At 38.6% G+C, this 18,554-nt stretch overlaps 1 protein-coding gene across 2 annotated transcripts in view; it reads left to right on the top strand.

Moving 5' to 3' along the window:
- GFPT1 (glutamine--fructose-6-phosphate transaminase 1) overlaps nt 1–18,554 on the top strand; it is a 52,127-nt gene that overhangs the window by 17,208 nt on the left and 16,365 nt on the right. Inside the window, exons 2-12 of one of the 2 annotated variants that reach the window (XM_005285201.5) lie at nt 879–986; nt 1,155–1,262; nt 5,827–5,952; nt 8,191–8,249; nt 9,963–10,097; nt 11,249–11,310; nt 12,399–12,478; nt 12,583–12,636; nt 16,469–16,574; nt 17,719–17,882; nt 18,292–18,387. In XM_005285201.5, coding sequence (XP_005285258.1) covers nt 879–986; nt 1,155–1,262; nt 5,827–5,952; nt 8,191–8,249; nt 9,963–10,097; nt 11,249–11,310; nt 12,399–12,478; nt 12,583–12,636; nt 16,469–16,574; nt 17,719–17,882; nt 18,292–18,387 — 1,098 coding nt within the window. The remainder of the gene's footprint in view (nt 1–878; nt 987–1,154; nt 1,263–5,826; nt 5,953–8,190; nt 8,250–9,962; nt 10,098–11,248; nt 11,311–12,398; nt 12,479–12,582; nt 12,637–16,468; nt 16,575–17,718; nt 17,883–18,291; nt 18,388–18,554) is intronic. The other variant, XM_005285202.5, reaches the window with a different exon arrangement.

An 18,554-nucleotide genomic window follows, 5' to 3' on the forward strand; every position in this document is an offset into this window, starting at 1 on the left:
GCTACAATCTTAAGGCAAGGTGAAGGAATAGTTTCTAGTACAAATGATCCTCATCCCAATAAATGTCATGTGTTGCTGCTTTATCGCAGCAGCAAATGGAATCTTTCTGAAAAAGATCCAAATAATTAAATTTTCATTATAGAGCTAAGTACTTGCATGCCTCCATCACCATAGTATCTGAGTGCCTGCCAAGTGTTAGAGAAATTATTTCTATTTTTATTCTTCCTTCCCAGCCTAAAGGGGAAATAGCTTGATTCATTTATAAGGATTTTAGCGTGTATGAGTCAATGGGTGTGTTGCCTATCTGTCTGTGTGCAGAACTCATTGAGGGGAAGCTGTGTTGAAGAAGTAAGATCTGCATGTGGGTCCCAGTTCAGGAAAAAAATCCTATTCAGGACAGTGCTTAAGTAGGTGCTTAAATTAAGCATTTGCTTTAGCAGTTTCCTGAATCTGAACTTTAGTTCGGAAATAGTTCAGTGGTTGTTCTGTCTTAGGGCAGTGAGTTCCATAGCCAAAGTCCAGCTCACGTGAAAGTTTAGTCCCCAGCTCTACCAAGCTTCTCTCTATTGGTTGACTACTTTGTTCAGTTGGTTTTAGTGCCATGTAAATAGTGGGGCTGATGCTTTAGCTTTGGCTTCCCAAGTGTAAACACTGTCCCTGCCCTTAGAGAACTTAGAATAGGGGTGGAAAGGATAAGAATTTAATGGGACTTTCCTGCAAGAGAATTATAATGTACAATGGCAAGGGTTAACTTCAGCATGGCAGATCTTGCACCTTATCCTTTGTGCCTGTGGAAATCCAACACAACATTCTGTCATTTGGTGCTTTGTTATCAAGTTAAATGGACCACTCTTAGAATATACCTTTCTTTTCCCTAGGCATCTTTGCTTACCTAAACTACCATGTTCCCCGGACAAGACGGGAGATCCTGGAGACCCTTATCAAAGGGCTTCAGAGATTGGAGTACAGAGGATATGATTCTGCAGGTAGGTCATTCGATAAAGTAACAATTATTTTTCTTTTTATATTGTAAATTGCCATTTTACTGGTATGCTTATTAGGCAGGTGGTCATAAATAAGTCTTTGCTTTCCACTGTGCTTCACAATTTCTATGCTTCACAATTTGTTTGTTGTGTCTTGCGGGAAACTGTTAGGTGTGGGAATCGATGGAGGAAATGACAAAGACTGGGAGGCTAATGCCGGCAAAATCCAACTAATCAAAAAGAAGGGGAAAGTGAAGGCTCTGGATGAAGAGATTAACAGTATGTATTACACTTCCCCTTTCCAAAAATATCTTGAGATTCTTTGCATGTTAAGTACTCTTTAACCTCAATCTCATGTATCTTGAGATATTCTGTATCGTACGTATTCTGTCCTTAGTATTGTTTGGGGATACAACTTCTGAACAAGGAAGTCTTTGATCTGTCAAGCTGAATCCTAGTAAAATCATCAGCTATGTGTTGGTATGCTGCTATACGCACAATGGTACAGTGCTGTTTTACATGGGAGAAAAATGTCTTTACTAGTGGAAGATGTAACTGAAAAAGTATTAATAAACATCTTAGGGTTTTTTCTAGTGCAAGGGAGTTTAAATATTAAATAATCTGAAATTCGCAAATTTGACTGATTATATTGAGTTAATCTCTGTGTTGTATTTATTAAGTGGAAATTTTCAGATCAGTACAGTTTAAGGCCCAAATCCAGCAAAGTACTTAAGCACTTGCTTAACTTCACACTAGGGCTGTCAAGCAATTAAACAAATTAATCGCGCAACTAAACAATAATAGACTACTATTTATATAAATATTTTTGGATGTTTTCCACATTTTCAAATATTTTGATTTCAGTTACAACACAGAATACAAAGTGTACAGTGCTCACCTTATATTTATTTTTTTTATAAATATTTGCACTGTAAAAATAAAATAGTATTTTTTAATTCACTTAATACAAGTACTGTGTCAAATCTCTTTATCATGAAAGTTGAATTTACAAATGTAGAATTATGTATAAAAAATCTGCATTCAAAAATAAAACAATGTAAAACTTTAGAGCCTACAAGTCCACTCAGTTCTATTTCTTTTAAAGCCAATCGCTCAGACAAACAAGTTTGTTTACATTTGCAGGAGATAATGCTGCCCGCTTCTTGTTTACTACGTCACCTGAAAGTGAGAACAGGTGTTCTCATGGCAGTGTTGTGGCCAGCATTGCAAGATATTTATGTGCCAGATGTGCTAAATATTCATATGTCCCTTATGCTTCAACCACCATTCCAGAGGACACGTGTCCATGCTGATGATGGGTTCTGCTCAATAACGATCCAAAGGAGTGCAGACCAACGCATATTCATTTTCATCGTCTGAGTCAGATGCCACTAGCAGAAGGTTGATTTTCTTTTTTGGTGGTCCGGAGTCTGTGGTTTCTGTTTCAGAATGTTGCTCTATTAAGACTTCTGAAAGCATGCTCCACACCCCGTCCCTCTCAGATTTTGGAAGGCACTTCAGATTCTTAAACCTTGGATCGAGTGCTGTAGCTATCTTTAGAAATCTCACATTGGTACCTTCTTTGCATTTTGTGAAATCTACAGTGAAAGTGTTCTTAAAATGAACAACATGCTGGGTCATCATCCGAGACTGCTATAACATGAAATATATGTCAGAATGTGGGTAAAACACAAGAGCAGGAGACATAAAATTCTCCCCCAAAGGAATTCAGCCACAAATTTAATTAACACATTATTTTTTCAGTAAGCGTCATCAGCATGGAAGCATGTCCTCTGGAATGGTGGCCAAAGCATGGAGGGGCATATGAATGTTTAGCATATCTGGCACGTAAATACCTTGCAATGCCGGCGACAAAAGTGCCATGCAAGTGCCTGTTCTCACTTTCAGGTGATGTAAATAAGAAGTGGGCAGCATTGTCTCCTGTAAATGTAAACAAACTTGTTTCTCTGAGTGATTGGCTTTAAAGGAAGTAGGACTGAGTGGATTTGTAGGCTCTAAAGTTTTACATTGTTTTGTTTTTGAGTGCAGTTATGTAACCAAAAAAAAAATCTACGTTTGTAAGTTGCGCTTTCATGATAGAGAGTGCACTATGAGGTGAATTAAAAAAATTCTATTTCTTTGATCATTTTTACAGTGCAAATATTTGTAATAAAAAATATAAAGTGAGTACTGTATACTTTGTATTCTGTGTTGTAATTGAAATCAATATATTTGAAAATGTAGAAAAACATCCAAAATATTTAATATATTTCAATTGGTATTCTATTGTTTAACAGTGTGAATAAAACTCCAATTAATCACAATTAATATTTTTGAGTTAATCGCGTGAGTTAACGGCTATTAATCAACAGCCTTACTTCACACTCAAGAGTAGTCCCATTTAATTCACTAGGATTCACAAGTGCTTGTAAATATTTGCTGGATTGGGGCCCATTTAGCTTGGTAAATTTTAAAATGTTCTCAAAATAAGGAGCAACCTTTTAGAAAGGGAATTAACTGTGCATTGGTTTCTCATCCAAATAAAGCAAAATAGTGAAAATAATATTACAGCATTAATAAGAATCCATCTATATATGGATATATTTTATTTCAGTTCTAAAAAATAAACTCCCTCCTCCTCTGCAAGCAGGAAAAAATCATCCACTAGGACATTTTGAATTTAGCCTTAATAAATTGACTTTGAGTTTCTGAATAACCTAAATATCTTATAGTGCAAACCTAGTTTTATCTTGAGGTGCGCAGTAGATGAGCTAAGGAATTGGTTAAGAAAAAATGCTAATATACTTATAAGTGGAACTGTCAAATTGATGAGAAAGTAGGAAGTGAGGTATTCTGCTTTCTATTTCTAAACCCTTTTGTGTCCTGGATAGAGTCAGATTTTAAATTAGTCAAATCTCTGCAGGAAACAAAACTGCAAACAATTGTTTTCTGTAAAGTATGGGTAAGCACTGCATGAACTTGCAGGTATCTGCCACCATAGTTGATGGTTGTCTGTTTCTAGTTAATATCCTGATTTTCAGGTGTTAGTAACTTCAGTTACAGCATATTTATTTAACTTAAAGGATTCTCATATATGAAACTTATGAGAAACTGATTCTGTAGCCTTTTAATGTAATTTTAACATTACTAAGATAGTAAAACCTCATTGATCCAAATGAAATGCGTGGACCTAACCTTAATTCAGCTAAGTCCAAAGTCTGAATAAACAAGGCTATATTGTATATATTCAGTAAAAAAGAAAGACACTGGAATAATGGTAAGATTTAAGCACTTGTGGTAAAATCAATTTAGAAAACTATATTATGGTCTATGAAAAGCCATTAAGAAAGACAGAAAAGGTAATCTCTGAACAAAAGGATGAACTTCTACCAAGAGAAGATTAATTTGATACTTTCCAGGCACTAAATTGTTACTGTTGGGGATTCTAATTTGATATTGTATAAGGTGATTATGCTTGGTCAGGCAGAGCTAATATTTCAATAGCATCAGAGATGATGGGCCAACACAAGGGAAGAAAATAAAATTGGGTGACTTGTTAAAGGTTATTTTCTTTTTGAGAATAAAAAGGAATGGAATCGCCAGATGAGTGAGACTTACAAAACAGGCACATGAATAATTTTGTTAATGTATCTTTATAGGTATGTGAAATAAACTGAAGGCCATATAGTAAGTTGGAAGAGGTTGAGCTGGGGGGATAGACAGGCGTGTCACAGAACTTCTTGGAGAATGGAAGGCATAGTTGAAACATGCTGCCAATTGCTATATTGTACAATAATTCACTGCTTGGTATGAGAGCTTTTACTCAGTTTACCGGTTCCCATCCTCTTCTCACTAAAGCTTTCCTGAAGAAGGCTTGATAGGCTGGAAACAGACAATTGAGAAGAACACTGAGTAAATGATTGTCTAACATAACAGGTTTATTCTTTACTAACAAGTGCTATGAACTTCTTAATAGCTCATGAAGTGTACGTTTGAGAATTATGGTCCTAGTTTTGTAAGACTCTCCCATTGATGCACAATCATGTTCCCATTGGCTTATTGGTTAATAAAAGCATGCGAATGCTTCACAAGTAAAATTCATAGATATTTCCTCAATATGCAGGAGAAAAGATTATCAGAGTTGAAAATGTTCTCAGGAGAAAATATATACAGTATAAACAAGTGATGCTGTCTAATTGCTTCTTATTGAGGACTCAGTGTGGCAAAACAAGTGAACTCCTGAGACAAAGATGTTCTTGCTGAAAAACCAAAATGATTTTGTGAACTTGTTGGAAATGCCCTGATGTTGGGATACTTTTTGCCTGAAGAAGAGCTTAGAAAATATTCACACCTGCCCACAAACAGCTTTGGCGTTAATAGACAATACTCAGAATGCTGCAATTTTTGTGTGGGTGGAGAGCCTACAAGAAAATCATGTTGGTAAATTTATTAAAAAATCGGCAGTTAAATTAAACATTTGATCTTTGATATTGCAAACCTGTACACATGAGTCAGTGGTACTGATCAGTAATGTGGCTCAGAGGACTGGGTTCACAGGATCAGGCTGTGTATCTCACATGGAAAGATCCTTCATCACGTTGAAATCATCACTTTATTGGCTGGGGCCATGACATGGTCTTGACTGCCAATAACTTAAACCTGACGTTTTGCTTGCTTTGTGCTAATAATTTTTTGATTATATTTTTACTTGAATATGTCAGTCTCTATGTAACTTACTGCATTGCCTGTTACGCTCTGAAAGCCTGACCCATCTCTTATGTTGCTTTCAATGTGAATTGGATCAGGTCCTGATAATGTAAAATTTTTACACTTCCATCTGCAGAACAACAGGATATGGACCTGGACATCGAGTTTGATGTACATCTTGGCATCGCACATACCCGATGGGCTACCCATGGTGAGCCCAGTCCCGTCAATAGCCACCCGCAGCGCTCAGATAAAAACAATGGTAAGACCCTGCACTGCAAGGGGAAGTATTTATTTGTGTGAATGGGGAGAATAATGGCTATTGGGAATTCTGAGCGATGAATATGCTCTTGCAAATTGTCACTTAATTCAGTACTTCATACTAAAACTCCATTGGTGCAGTGCTGCCTATGCCTCTGTGAGAGCACGTGCTTGGAGGCAGGGGGTAGGAATCATTATTCTGTTTCAAGCCATGATCCTAATCTTGCTCCTTTTGAATCCCACCGGAGTTTGGTCATTCACTTCAATAAGAACAGCACCAGACTCTTTTTTGTTATTATGATGATGATGAATCACTTGCAGTAAGAGGCAGTCGTATTAATTATTTGCATTGTGATAGTGCCTCGGGACTTCAGTAAATCAATATTGACTGAAAAAGTAAGATCTCAAGGCCTACAGTAATCTCTGTACAGGAATTTTCCCAACCATCATCATAAATGGCATGTTGCTAACATACAGGGTTTTTTTTATATATAATGTAATTTTCTTTGTTTATTTCTCTCTTTTGGCCATCATTTGGTAAAGGTTGCTTTGTCCTTTGTATTGCTGCAGAAGGCTGCTTGGCTCTTATTTATATCTATGCACCAGCTCGAATCTCAAATGCTTTACGAACTGTGATGAACCTATCCTCAGGCTACCTGTGTAATCGTTAGCATTCTCACTTACAGATGATGGTTTGTGGCAGAGCTGGGTAATAATAACAACAATATATAGCTCTTACAGAACTTTTCATTCCGAGATCTCAAAGCACTTGACAAAGTATCCCCACTGTACAGGTGGAGAAACTGAGGCACGGGAGGTGAAATGACTTGCCCAAGGTCACCCGGCAGGCCAGTGACAGAGCCAGGAATAGAACCCGATGTTCTCTGTCCTGTTCTCTGTCCTGTGCTTTAAACATAAGACCATCCTCCATCTCTGTTAAGCTCACCCTGGGTGATTTAAGTGTTGTGTCAAATGGTTCAGTGAAAATTGATTGGATTAAAACACAAGCCCAAGATATTTAGAATCTCAGGAGACATTACCAACCAGTTTCTGAAGATTTTGAAATGGAACCAATTTTGGCTCTAACCATCTGATTTTTGTATTGTAACAAACGAACCAACTGAGATACAATAATAGCTCGTATAGAAAAGGATCATCGCTAATTGTATATTGTTTAGGTGAGCACCGCACATAAAATTGTTACAAGCATATATTAAATATATTCAGTAATCTTCCTGTTACAAGACTTCTGCAAAACTACTTTGTCCACTCCTTCAAATGTGTTGTGATTCTGAATACTGGAAACGGAAATAATACAACCATTGATTTGGAAAATGGTTTGTGCATGTTTAACGTCCTCAGCACTAAGACCTGATGTGATTAACATGTATAGTAATTTAGGGTAATGGCACACATGAAGGCTGGCCTAGATTCTCGTCTTTTACATTAGGAAAATTATCTCTATTCTGTATTGCATGCAATGATACTAAGAGAACATTGTCATGGTAATTGGTATTTACTAATCACACGGCATATCATCGTGGCAGCTGGATGCATTAAATACATTTTTTAAAAAATCCATGAAAGTTAAAAAAGCCACCCTCAAAAGATGACAGATGGGTGAGTTTTCTTTGAAATATTTGCTCTTAAAAGGTTATTCAATGGTATACTTCTAACACAGGCCTTTGAGCAAGGCACTTAATGTTTCTGTCCCTTAAGTTCTCCATCTGTAAAATAAGTTCTCCATCTTTGTAATGCACAATGAGATTTATTGATGGAAAGGCATAGCATAAGTCCTAGACCAGGGGTTCTCAAACTGGGGGTTGGGACCCCTGGGGGTCGCGAGGTTACTACATGGGGGGTTGCGAGCTGTCAACCTCCATCCCAAACCCCGCTTTGCCTCCAGCATTTATAATGGTGTTAAACATATATAAAAAACGTGTTTTTAATTTATAAGGGTGGGTCACACACAGAGACTTGCTATGTGAAAGGGGTCACCAGTAAAAAAGTTTGAGAGCCACTAGATGGTATTACCTCATAGAGCTTAGAACAGTCCTTGCTAACAGAGAGCAATCTGTGCAGGGTAATTGCAGTGAATTATAGAAGCCGTTCACTATTTTGATGCTTCTACTACTGTGTAAGTATGCTTATTAGAATAAAATGTTTCATATGGTGTTTAAGGTATGTAAAATACTCACGTTTCTGTTAGAATTAACACTTTTTTTTTATTATTCTCTAGAATTTATTGTTATCCACAATGGCATTATAACCAACTACAAAGATCTGAGAAAATTTTTGGTAAGTAAAACTAGCTGTGTGTCAAAGCTCTGGGATAAAGTTATAATGGCACCTAGTACTGGTTAAATCTCAAAGTCCTTGATTAGCTGCCTACATTTCTTGCTACTGTGGTGTGGAAACCACAGATGGTAATAGTGCCCAGCGATTTTAACATACGAAGCTGGAGATGCTTCTGAGACAGCTGAAGGACTTCACGGCTTTCATGGTGACCATGGGATTATCTCAGGTCATGTGGCTGCCCATGCTTTGATCTGGTTTGTGGGTGGAGAGTAGAAATTGAAGGGATGGAAATTACCCCTCAAGTCTCATGGACTGATCATACCTTCATGTGTATGAGGTTGGGAATCTTCTCTTTCAGGATGAAGGATCTGTTTTGATGCTCTGGCCTTTGGAGGGTAATGGAAATTGCATTGCCAGCTGACCATTCTGCTAACAGGACTTCGTAATCCTTTGCTCTTTGCTATTGACAGAGTTGCTCCCCCGTGCCCTGTATTCAGTTTCATACATCCAGAGCACCCTGATTTATGGGTAGCGTGAGACAGATTAGACAAGAAAAAAGACTGTTGTGGAGATATTTGTTGTGCACGAGACTGGTTGATATGAATTCTTGTCTGAATTGTTTTTCCTTACTTAGGGAGCTTCTTAAATAGGGGCAGTCTATGCAGTTACTGTTTTTTGTGTGTCCTGCAAGACTCTCCTCTGTTGTCTACATTAACAGTGAACAGCCCCATCACATCTCATCTGCAGATCTCCCTTGCATCCACTCTGATGCCATCCCTTACTCTTTTCCTTTAATTTCTCACTCTGCTCTGTCTCCTACCCTTCACAATACAAACATGCTTTAGTCTCCCCATCTTAACCACAAACAAAAAACCTTGAGCCCATTTGCATCTCCAGCTACTTCCCTATCTCTGCCTCTCCCTTTCATCTCTAAGATCATTGAATTTGCTGTGTACAGTCACAGTCTAGAGTTCTTCTCCAGTCCTGTTTTTGCCCCTCGCGCTCCACTGAATCTGTTCCCACCAAAGTGTCTAATGTCGTCATCTCGTGTCTTGATTTACTACATTCTTGTCTCTAGCCTTGACAAATATCCATTCAAAATCTGCTCCTATCCATTCAGAATGCTGCTGCCAAGATAATTCTTCTAGCCTGTCACTTTGACTATGTCATCCCTCTACTGCTTCCCCTTTCTCCATCTCATCAGACATAAGCTAATTGTCTTCACTTTCAAGGCCCTTCACTGCTTATCTCCACCCAACTATCATCTTTCATTCACTATCGACTCCCAATTCCGGTTGGCCCATGATTCCAGCCTCCATCATCTACTCGTTACATTTTCAAACTAGCACCTTTGTGCTTAAAAGGAGCTCCTTGTAAACATCTGCAAAGCTACCACCCTGTCCTCCTTCAAAACCCTCCATGATGCCTACAAAAAATTTGACAGCGGTTAAGGTGCTGGTGTTCTGAGACCCGCTGCGTATCAGGCTGACCACTGTTGTCTCATTATTTCCTTGTACTCTTCTATCTGTCAGTATCAATCTTTGTTTCTTGTTTTACACTTAGATTGTAAGTTCTTTGGGGGCAGGGACCATCTCTCTCTTCTGAGTTTGTGCAGTGCCCAACACAATGGGGTTCTGGTCCATGACTAGCGCTTCTAGACGTGACAAATAATGAACAGTAATAACAAACTGGGGTTTTTTGGTTTGCTTTCAGGAAAGCAAAGGGTATGATTTTGAGTCTGAGACCGACACAGAAACCATTGCCAAGCTTGTCAAGTACATGTACGACAACCGCGAAAGTGACGACATTAGCTTCACCACCTTGGTGGAGAGGGTTATCCAGCAACTGGTAATATATTAATTAATTTTAAATATCGGTTGATTCAAACTTTTTTTTTTAGACCCAGAGGCAATACTTCTGATGGTATCTCAAATGAAAATAAAAGCTATGCTAAAATATTTGAAAGTTGGAATACTGGAATTGCAATACTCAGCTGACTAATGGTCAGTCTAGTCCAATAGGCTGTCTGTATTCCATATTCTTCAGTGAGTAGTGCAAGAAATCCCATAACGGACAATTAAAGAATAACCTGTACAGAGATGTTTCTTCCAGGCAATCAGTGTTTGGTTTATGTCACGAAGCGCAAGAATTTATATTCCTATCTAATGTAACTGTGGATATTGTTCATATAAATGTTTAATCCTGCTAAGCTTGTAGACCAGATCTACATTGTAAACTTGTCACTAAGTCAATTTAAAGCCCTGTCTTAGGAGAGCATCCCTATTTAGGACAGGATTTAAGCTTGTGCTTAAGTCCCATTGGCGTCATTGGGACCTACTTAAAAGTTAAGTCTGTGTTTCCTTTGCTGAATCTGGACCTAAGGTTAGTTGGTTGTAAAACTCCAGTAATGGAAGAAATGCTGACCTCTTGTGGAAACTTTCTTGAAAAGCATGTATGTTTACCTGAGATTTTTTTAATTAATATGCACAGTCCTGTGCATAAAAACAGTTAGTTTACTTCCTCCTGGTGCTATTTTGTTCTGGAAACAATTAATGTTAATAACCATGGAATGCCAGGGAAATGGCAGCAGCCGAGGCCATGCACAGATTTTCCATGGTATGTGTTCCAAGTGGCAAACAATTTTGCGAACCGACGCAGGTCAAGCAGCGCAAAGATTTGTTTGCTGAATCCTTGGTGTAGTACGTCAGCTCACCAAAATCTGAATTGGTGTCAGCTTTTATAGTGGTAGGCAGTTAAGCCTAACCAGGGAGTCCTGTTTTTTAAAAATAACTGGCTTAGAACAAGCGAATTAAGGGAGATGGTTTCAAAATTAGGCACCTGAAATAATCAGCGACCATGAAATATGTGCCAACAGACAGTTGTTTTGTTGAACAAGAATGTTCTTATGGGTGCAGGTTACATGCTGGTGTTTGAAAAATGTGGCTGTAAGTGTAGTTTGAAATGGTACAATAATTTGTATATTTCGCCTTTCTTTCCAGGAAGGTGCTTTTGCCCTTGTGTTTAAAAGTGTCCATTACCATGGTCAAGCAGTTGGCACCAGGTAAAGATTGCTATTGTATCTCTCAATAGACAGTATTCCCCTTTTAATCACAATCAAAGCAAATACATTTTTAACCCCTCTCCCTTCTTGCTGATGATGGCTGGTGTATCAGTCAGAGGAGAGTAACATAGAGGATGCTCTTACTGCACTGTGTGAGAATCTGAATTTTCTGTGTTGCATACTTTTTTCTCCTCTCTTTCCCCCATCTCAGCACAAAACACTTCAAAAGGCCTCCTTTGGAGAAATACTTCAGTACCAGATTTGTGGTCAGAATCTCACTTATACTCACATACAACTGGTCTGAAATAACCTAGGTCTCTTGGCCTTTGGGGGCATGCCACGAGGCAAATCTGGTTGTGAAGGCTGCTGTGGAGGTTGGCCTTGGAAAGAGAAGTCAGATTTGTGGGTCGGGAACTTGTTTTTGTAACGTATGGCAGTGGCACCTAAAGCCTTGGAGGGACACCCCCTTTCTTTCTTTCTTTCTTTCTTTCTTTATATTTTTAATAAATTGGGCTACTTTGATTTTCAAGTGTATCATGCGAGTGCCTTAATAGGACCTCTAAATCCCACACTTAGACATTCAAAAGCCAACCAAGAGATTTAGCCACACTATTCCCATTAATTTTAACTAAAGTGTGGCTAAATCCCTAATAAGCTTTGAAAGCCTCAATTTTAGTATCTGCCATTAGGTGCATATAATGGGTAATAACCATTCAAAATACTGGCTTGAGCATGCAAGTGCAGGATTTCAGTGCTCATATTAGGGAATCTGCCCCAGTTTTAAGTCTTTGTTGCTTTTAGCCTTTGCCTTCATATCTCATTGTCTAGCTCTGTTCCTGGAAAGGGTGAACGCTAAATTTGTATTTTCAATTGGGGAAGGTTAGTGTAACTGAGATCAGAATTTTGTCCTATATCTTCAGCCTCCTTCACTTTCTTCACAATTAATTGGTTAATGAGATTCAGTAAAACAAGCTGGATGAGGTTAATTGGTTTAGATACCGTGGTGTCGAACAACAGTCCCCCAAGTTTAAGGTTTCTATGTTGAAGCTCCGTGTATCATCAGTTACAGCTCCATGTTTCGTTTGCAGACGAGGAAGCCCCCTGCTGATTGGAGTTCGAAGTGAACACAAGCTCTCCACTGACCACATTCCAATACTGTACAGAACAGGTAAATTAGAAGTGACTTTCTCTTTGTTATATTGTTACACTATTTTAAATTATTATTTTCCACTGATTGTGTGAAGTTATTTTTCTTTCTTGTTACACTTTCAGCTGTGCAATCTATGGATCATTCTGTTGGTGGAATATCCATAGAAGCGGAGAAAGGTGCCTACTTGAGACATCCCTTTAATACTACGAGTTCTGCTTGTTTTTTCTTAGAAAAAGAATTGAAAATAAGGGAAATTAGAACTGCCTCTTTAGTATGTGGTTATTGCTTTCCATGTAGCAAAATGAAACAAACCAGAAGAAAAGGATTTCTTCTTTATAGAACACCACAAATAAATACAAAACCCCCCACCTTTTCCCCAAGTTTCAGTGTTCTAGTGATTCTGAACATGTACATAGTACATTGTGAGCGTTAACTTAGCTAACTGATGTTTTAGGTATAGGTTCGTTCTTGAGTTCCCTGCGGCATTATTCACGCACGAAAGAGTGAATAAGTTTAAAAAAAAAAAAAAAAGAAGTAAAAACAATGAAATTAGAAACCACTGTCATGCTGGGAAATCTTGTCACCGAAGCAGAGCTGTGTTTTGAGCAAAATGTAGTTCATCTGATCTACAGCACATCATGGATACAATGAGGTTCGAATTACAGCTTGGGTTTATTTCCCTTTTGCTCCTTGTATCCGGAAGGTTTTTTACAAAAATCTGTTTGTGTGTTTTGAGTTTGGGGTGTGCCTTTAGCTGCAATGAATCATTATTTATTAACAATCTAATCTGTTTTCTCAAGTACTCCATTTCTGTTTTAAAAATAACCTTTCACTTACGATCTGACAAAATGTTCAGCTAAATTAGGAGAGTTCTCTATTAAAGGAAAAGGATGGGGCGTGATACTCACCTGGTGTAAATCAGTAGGACTTCATTGTCAGTAGCATGTGGTTGCAAGAATAGTCGTTTCAGTGGTTGAAATGTGTGGGCTTGTGCCAGTGGAGAATTTGAACCTCAATGCTATTGAAGTTCTTCTTGTGCCAATAGCTCACCCAGGTAACCTTTTATTAACTACATCCCCTTGTAACCTGGGGAAAACTGATCATTTGAGTGGACAGTGATTACAATTATATTTAATACAAGCCAAAGGAGAGGTGGTGTGCAAAAGTTTGTTGTTCCACATGTTCAACGGGTTTCCCTGGAAGTTAGTGTTAATGGGTAAAAATTGCCTGCATCCCACGTTCAAAAGTAACATAGGCATTTAAAAACCAACGTCCATTGACTTTAAATGGGACTTAGTTTCTTTGAAAATGTCTTTGACCTTTGACAATTTTACCCAAAGCCTCAAGTTAAAATAGAGGGGGAGAGGGCAACAACCCAGAACTAACCAAATTCTGGTGAAAGCGCAGCCTAAGATTTGTGGTGTAGCACGGACCTAGAAGTACAGTGTGCTGACTCCACAAGGTGTTAAGACTTCATTGTTGCATAGGGCTGAATGTAATTTTATGTAGGTACGTCCTAATGGGATGCACATGCTTGGAATAGCGAGTGACCTCAATAAGATGAGAGGGTTTTGAAGCTACGGAGACAATCGTGGACCAGGTGCGGTAGGGCTCCTAGTTATTATTAACGCTTGAAGTGTAAGGAGTAGGTGATTTCTGCTTCCTTCCATCTTTGTACGCATAGATAAAGATTCTGTGGCACGCCAGTCTGTCTAGTTAAAATGCAATAAACTGGTTGGTTTCTCACTTTTCAAAAACATTTCACACCTGTGGTAAGAACTTCTGCTGACAGCCTGGGCATGATGCGCTGCTCTTCCTTTATTAACTGGCAATAGGGTTTCGTATTATCCCTAGGAATTATCTATAATGGATGGTGGTTTTAGTCAAAGACAGTGACATTAACATAGGCCGCTCTGTCTTTGCAAGTGCCTCTTAAAGCAATTTCAAATGTAGCCTTGCTCAAGTAAGCATAGAGAATATCTCATAGTAAGTAAAAGCTAATACTAATCTGTGCTACGTTAGCATTTTAAAACTAGCATATGCTTAAAATTGCTACAGTGGAAGTTGATATGGTATCAAAATATGCTCAGCAGTTTTTCCTCCGAGAGATTTTGAAGTAATTGTTTTATTCTCCCTGCCACCCCCAATTGTCTGCAAAATCTCCCCCTTTTTTTGGTCCGTGATGCAAGCCCTGAGTAGGCAGTAGCAGTCATTGTTCTGAAGGCGAGGAATTGCTGTTGTGTTGCTGTTAGAGCCTAAAAAGTGGTAGCCAGGCAATACTTATCAGTGATATATCCACTGATGATATGCAGCTGGCTTTGGTTTGCTGAAACTGAACTTCTTACGTGCTGATGACAAAAAGATTGAATCTAATGGAAAGCAATGCTGACATAATAAAGATGATGCAGTGAAATGTCCTACCTGGGGAAAGAAAATCTGCATGCTTCAATCAAGGGTGGGCGATTTATTTGGAGAATGGCCACTAGCACCATCGCTCTGCCTTTTCTGGTGGTTGTGTTCTTTGTTTTCTGATTTGCAAACTGAAAGGAACATAAAAATCTGAAGCGCTCTGAACTGTTGGTTTAGTGGAACTTCCTTATTTTCCCTCAGTATCAACATGAAAGCAATATTTTTGATTTTAGAAAAAAGTTTTTGGAAAATTTAACTAAATTGCAGCTGTATTGATCTGAATATTAGCTATTGTTGTGGGGGGAGGGTATTTAAATCAATGATGTACATGTTCTGTAATTAAAATGTTACCCAGTTTATGCTATTTTAGTACAAGTAAAATAATCAGGCCTGTAGAGTGTATTCCTTGTAGTATATGTCAACTTAAAATTTGTCATCCTTGAATTTTAGACAGAATAGAAAAGAGAAACTTGTAGAATAACCCATCTATCCTCTGTGACTTCTCTTTATCACCCCCTGCCAATGCAAGGTTGCTCTCTCTGGCATGTTTAGTGTTTTGTCCAAGCTCAAATGTTAAGCAACCAGTCTTAGCCACTTCTCTCAGACTATACTACAATCTTAGTCTTCACTGGTAAACAATTTCTTGAAGTTAAGAAAAAAAAATTCTAGAGCAAGTTAAAAAATGTTGAAATACTGAGGGAATTTTCAGTGAAATTTTAGGCTTTTGGAAAAATTTCTACCAACATCCCAAAAATGTCTCCTATGGCTCATTGGTGTTAGTCACGCTTCCTTGGACCAACAGAAATAATTTCTATGAGCTGTTAAATCTGACTGCCCAGACTGCAGGCTGCCAATGTTACAAGCTTGGACCAAAATTATGAGAAGCTCATTTGTCAGTTGCTCCACTTCTGGTCTCCCACGAACAGTACTGAGCTCTTGTACTCCGTGGCCATTGTACAAATGCTAATAGCAAATGGACCAAGAGAAAGAGAGTTTGCTTTTGGTGCGGAGAATTTTTATTAAACATGGGGATGTAAAGTAGAGAGAGTCCCACTTGCCTCTCACACACCACGGTGAGTGTGCACAGCAGTTATTAAAAAAGAAAAATGTTTAAACTTGTAAGCAGGACAGAGTGAGTGAAAAAATATGGGTATCTAATAAATGTGAAACCTTGTGAAATGATTTGAGTCATTTTTCAGAGTAGAATCGTACAGAGACTTCCTAGTTTAGTTCTTTTATTGAAGTTCTCTATAGACACACTACAAGTATGGAACATATCAATAGCATGTTTAATGTCAAGTAGATTTAATCCAAAAAGCTTTCAGTGCCGTGTAAGCAAACTAAGAAAGGGCTCAAGAATGGGAACAAATAATGTTACCCAGAAAAAAAATCCTGATCGCTTTTGCTAAGCCTATTTTCATCAGTGTTAAATTGACTATAGCCCCTTGATCTCAACCAAAATGTGAAGTGTTCAAAATAATGCTTCATGTTGGTACTGTGAGTTGGGAACGGTGATCAAGTTTGACACATTGCAGCATCTGTTCTTTATTGTGGAAGTGTATGTGACACTGATTGCTAATACAGTGTATAACATTAAAGGTAAAGACAAGAAAGGAAGTTGCAGCCTCTCCCGTATCGACAGCACCACCTGTCTTTTCCCTGTTGAAGAGAAAGCTGTGGAGTACTACTTTGCTTCTGACGCGAGGTGAGATTCTTCAGTATCTTTAGTGGATTCCAAGACAACTGTTGACATGCCCTTTCAATTTAGAGCCCTAATGGGTAACCTGTGTTACAACTGTTACTTTATCAATACTTAGCAAAGGGTGCGTAACAACTCTCATAGTGTCTTACAAACATCAACTAGATGTCACTTACTTACCATTCATAAATTGCATGTCCTTCTTTACTGATGCCGGGGAGGGGGTGAAAGGCAGGTTAAATAAGTCTTCATTTCTTTAACAAAGTCTTATCACTTCTCGGCTCTCTGTGAGCTGACGGGTGAAAACATTATTTACTGTGGCATTGTCCTAGTACAAGTTCATCAGTTAATATGCTTCCAGAGATGAGTAATGGGAATCTTGTGAAGACAGCGGCCAAAATTAAAAAGACAGACCCAGAAATTATGAGGAGAATTGTGCAGTTCTTCTAAGGACTCTGTGCATGCCTAATTCCCTGTATCCCCTAAAAAGTCTTTTATGTTAACCCTACTGGAGGGTAAAAGCTAATGGTAAAAAACTAACCTTGTTGAATCCTTGGTCTTTAGCATGTTAGTAAAGTAACAGTGTTTGTTCCAGAAACACATGTAAGTGTGACCGTAATTGACTTCTGCAGCTCCTTTCATCTGAGAGTTTTGAAGAGCTTTAAGGATACAGCCTTAGGATACCCGTGTGTCTTTTCCCCCTTTTACAGAGATTAAGTGACTTACCCAAGGCCATTTCTATGCTAGGTAAACAGGGTTAACTGTAACCAGCTGATATATTTAAATATGGTTTGCCCTGTCCAAAGTCATGTTTAAAATCACATCAGTTAAAAGCTTGTATTTTCAAACCTATTTTTCAAGTGTAGAAATGGCCCAAGTTAACAGCGGAGGTGGGAATAGAATCCAGTAATGCTGGCTCCCAGTCTGCGGCTTGCAACGATTAGACTACGCTGTTGCATAATACACTTTGCCTTAGGAATTCATAGAGATTTCTAAAAGTGGGGCCTTAAATTAATCAAATAATGACACACTAAAAAGTGAACTGTCCAACTTCTTTAAATAAATTGCACGTTTGATTATGGGCTCAGCTCTAGCCCTCATCTCCTTTGTGAAGTAGTGTCCTATGGCAACTGGTCTATTCTCTTTCTAGTGCTGTCATCGAGCACACCAATAGAGTGATTTTCCTTGAAGATGATGACGTAGCAGCTGTGGTGGACGGTCGTCTTTCTATCCACCGGATCAAACGCACAGCGGGCGACCACCCTGGGCGTGCAGTCCAGACACTGCAGATGGAACTACAGCAGATCATGAAGGGTAAAAGTTCTTCACCATTTCCTCCATTTAAATATAGGGCCATACCCTGCCATCGGGAACCGGTGGTTTAATAACCAAAACTGGGGCTGCCGATTCTCTCTTCCATTCAGAAGCATCCCTTGTTTCCCAGATTGGTCCCCAAGAGAAACTAGAACTTGCCCTTTTGGATCAGACCATGAGTCCATCAAGTCTGGTGTCTGATCTCCAGCAGTGACCAATTCCTGATGCTTTGGTGAAAGGTGAAATAACAGCATCATGCACCTTCCTGTGACACGATCATGTACAGGAGTGAGAAAAATCACTTCTGACCATTCTGACAATCAGCATGTTCGCCCCCATGTGTTCACCTGTTCATTGCATTAATAGTATAACAAAGTTTCCATTGTGTGTGTTCTTTTTTTTTTTTAAGGTAACTTCAGTTCATTTATGCAGAAGGAAATTTTTGAGCAACCAGAATCTGTTGTTAACACAATGAGAGGAAGAGTCAACTTTGATGACTACACTGGTAATTTAAATTAATCCTTTTACAGTTTTAAAGCTAGCGCCTGCCAAATTTGGGGTGGGGTGATACAGAGTAGATGTGTGGCCTAAGAGAAGGAAGTTCTATATCTATGTAAGAAGAAGTGCCATTACGTAGAAGGGACCTTCCATAGCTGTGTCAGGAGAGTTCAT

This window comes from Chrysemys picta, chromosome 2 (genome assembly GCF_011386835.1).
Source record: "Chrysemys picta bellii isolate R12L10 chromosome 2, ASM1138683v2, whole genome shotgun sequence".
NCBI lineage: Eukaryota > Metazoa > Chordata > Testudines > Emydidae > Chrysemys > Chrysemys picta.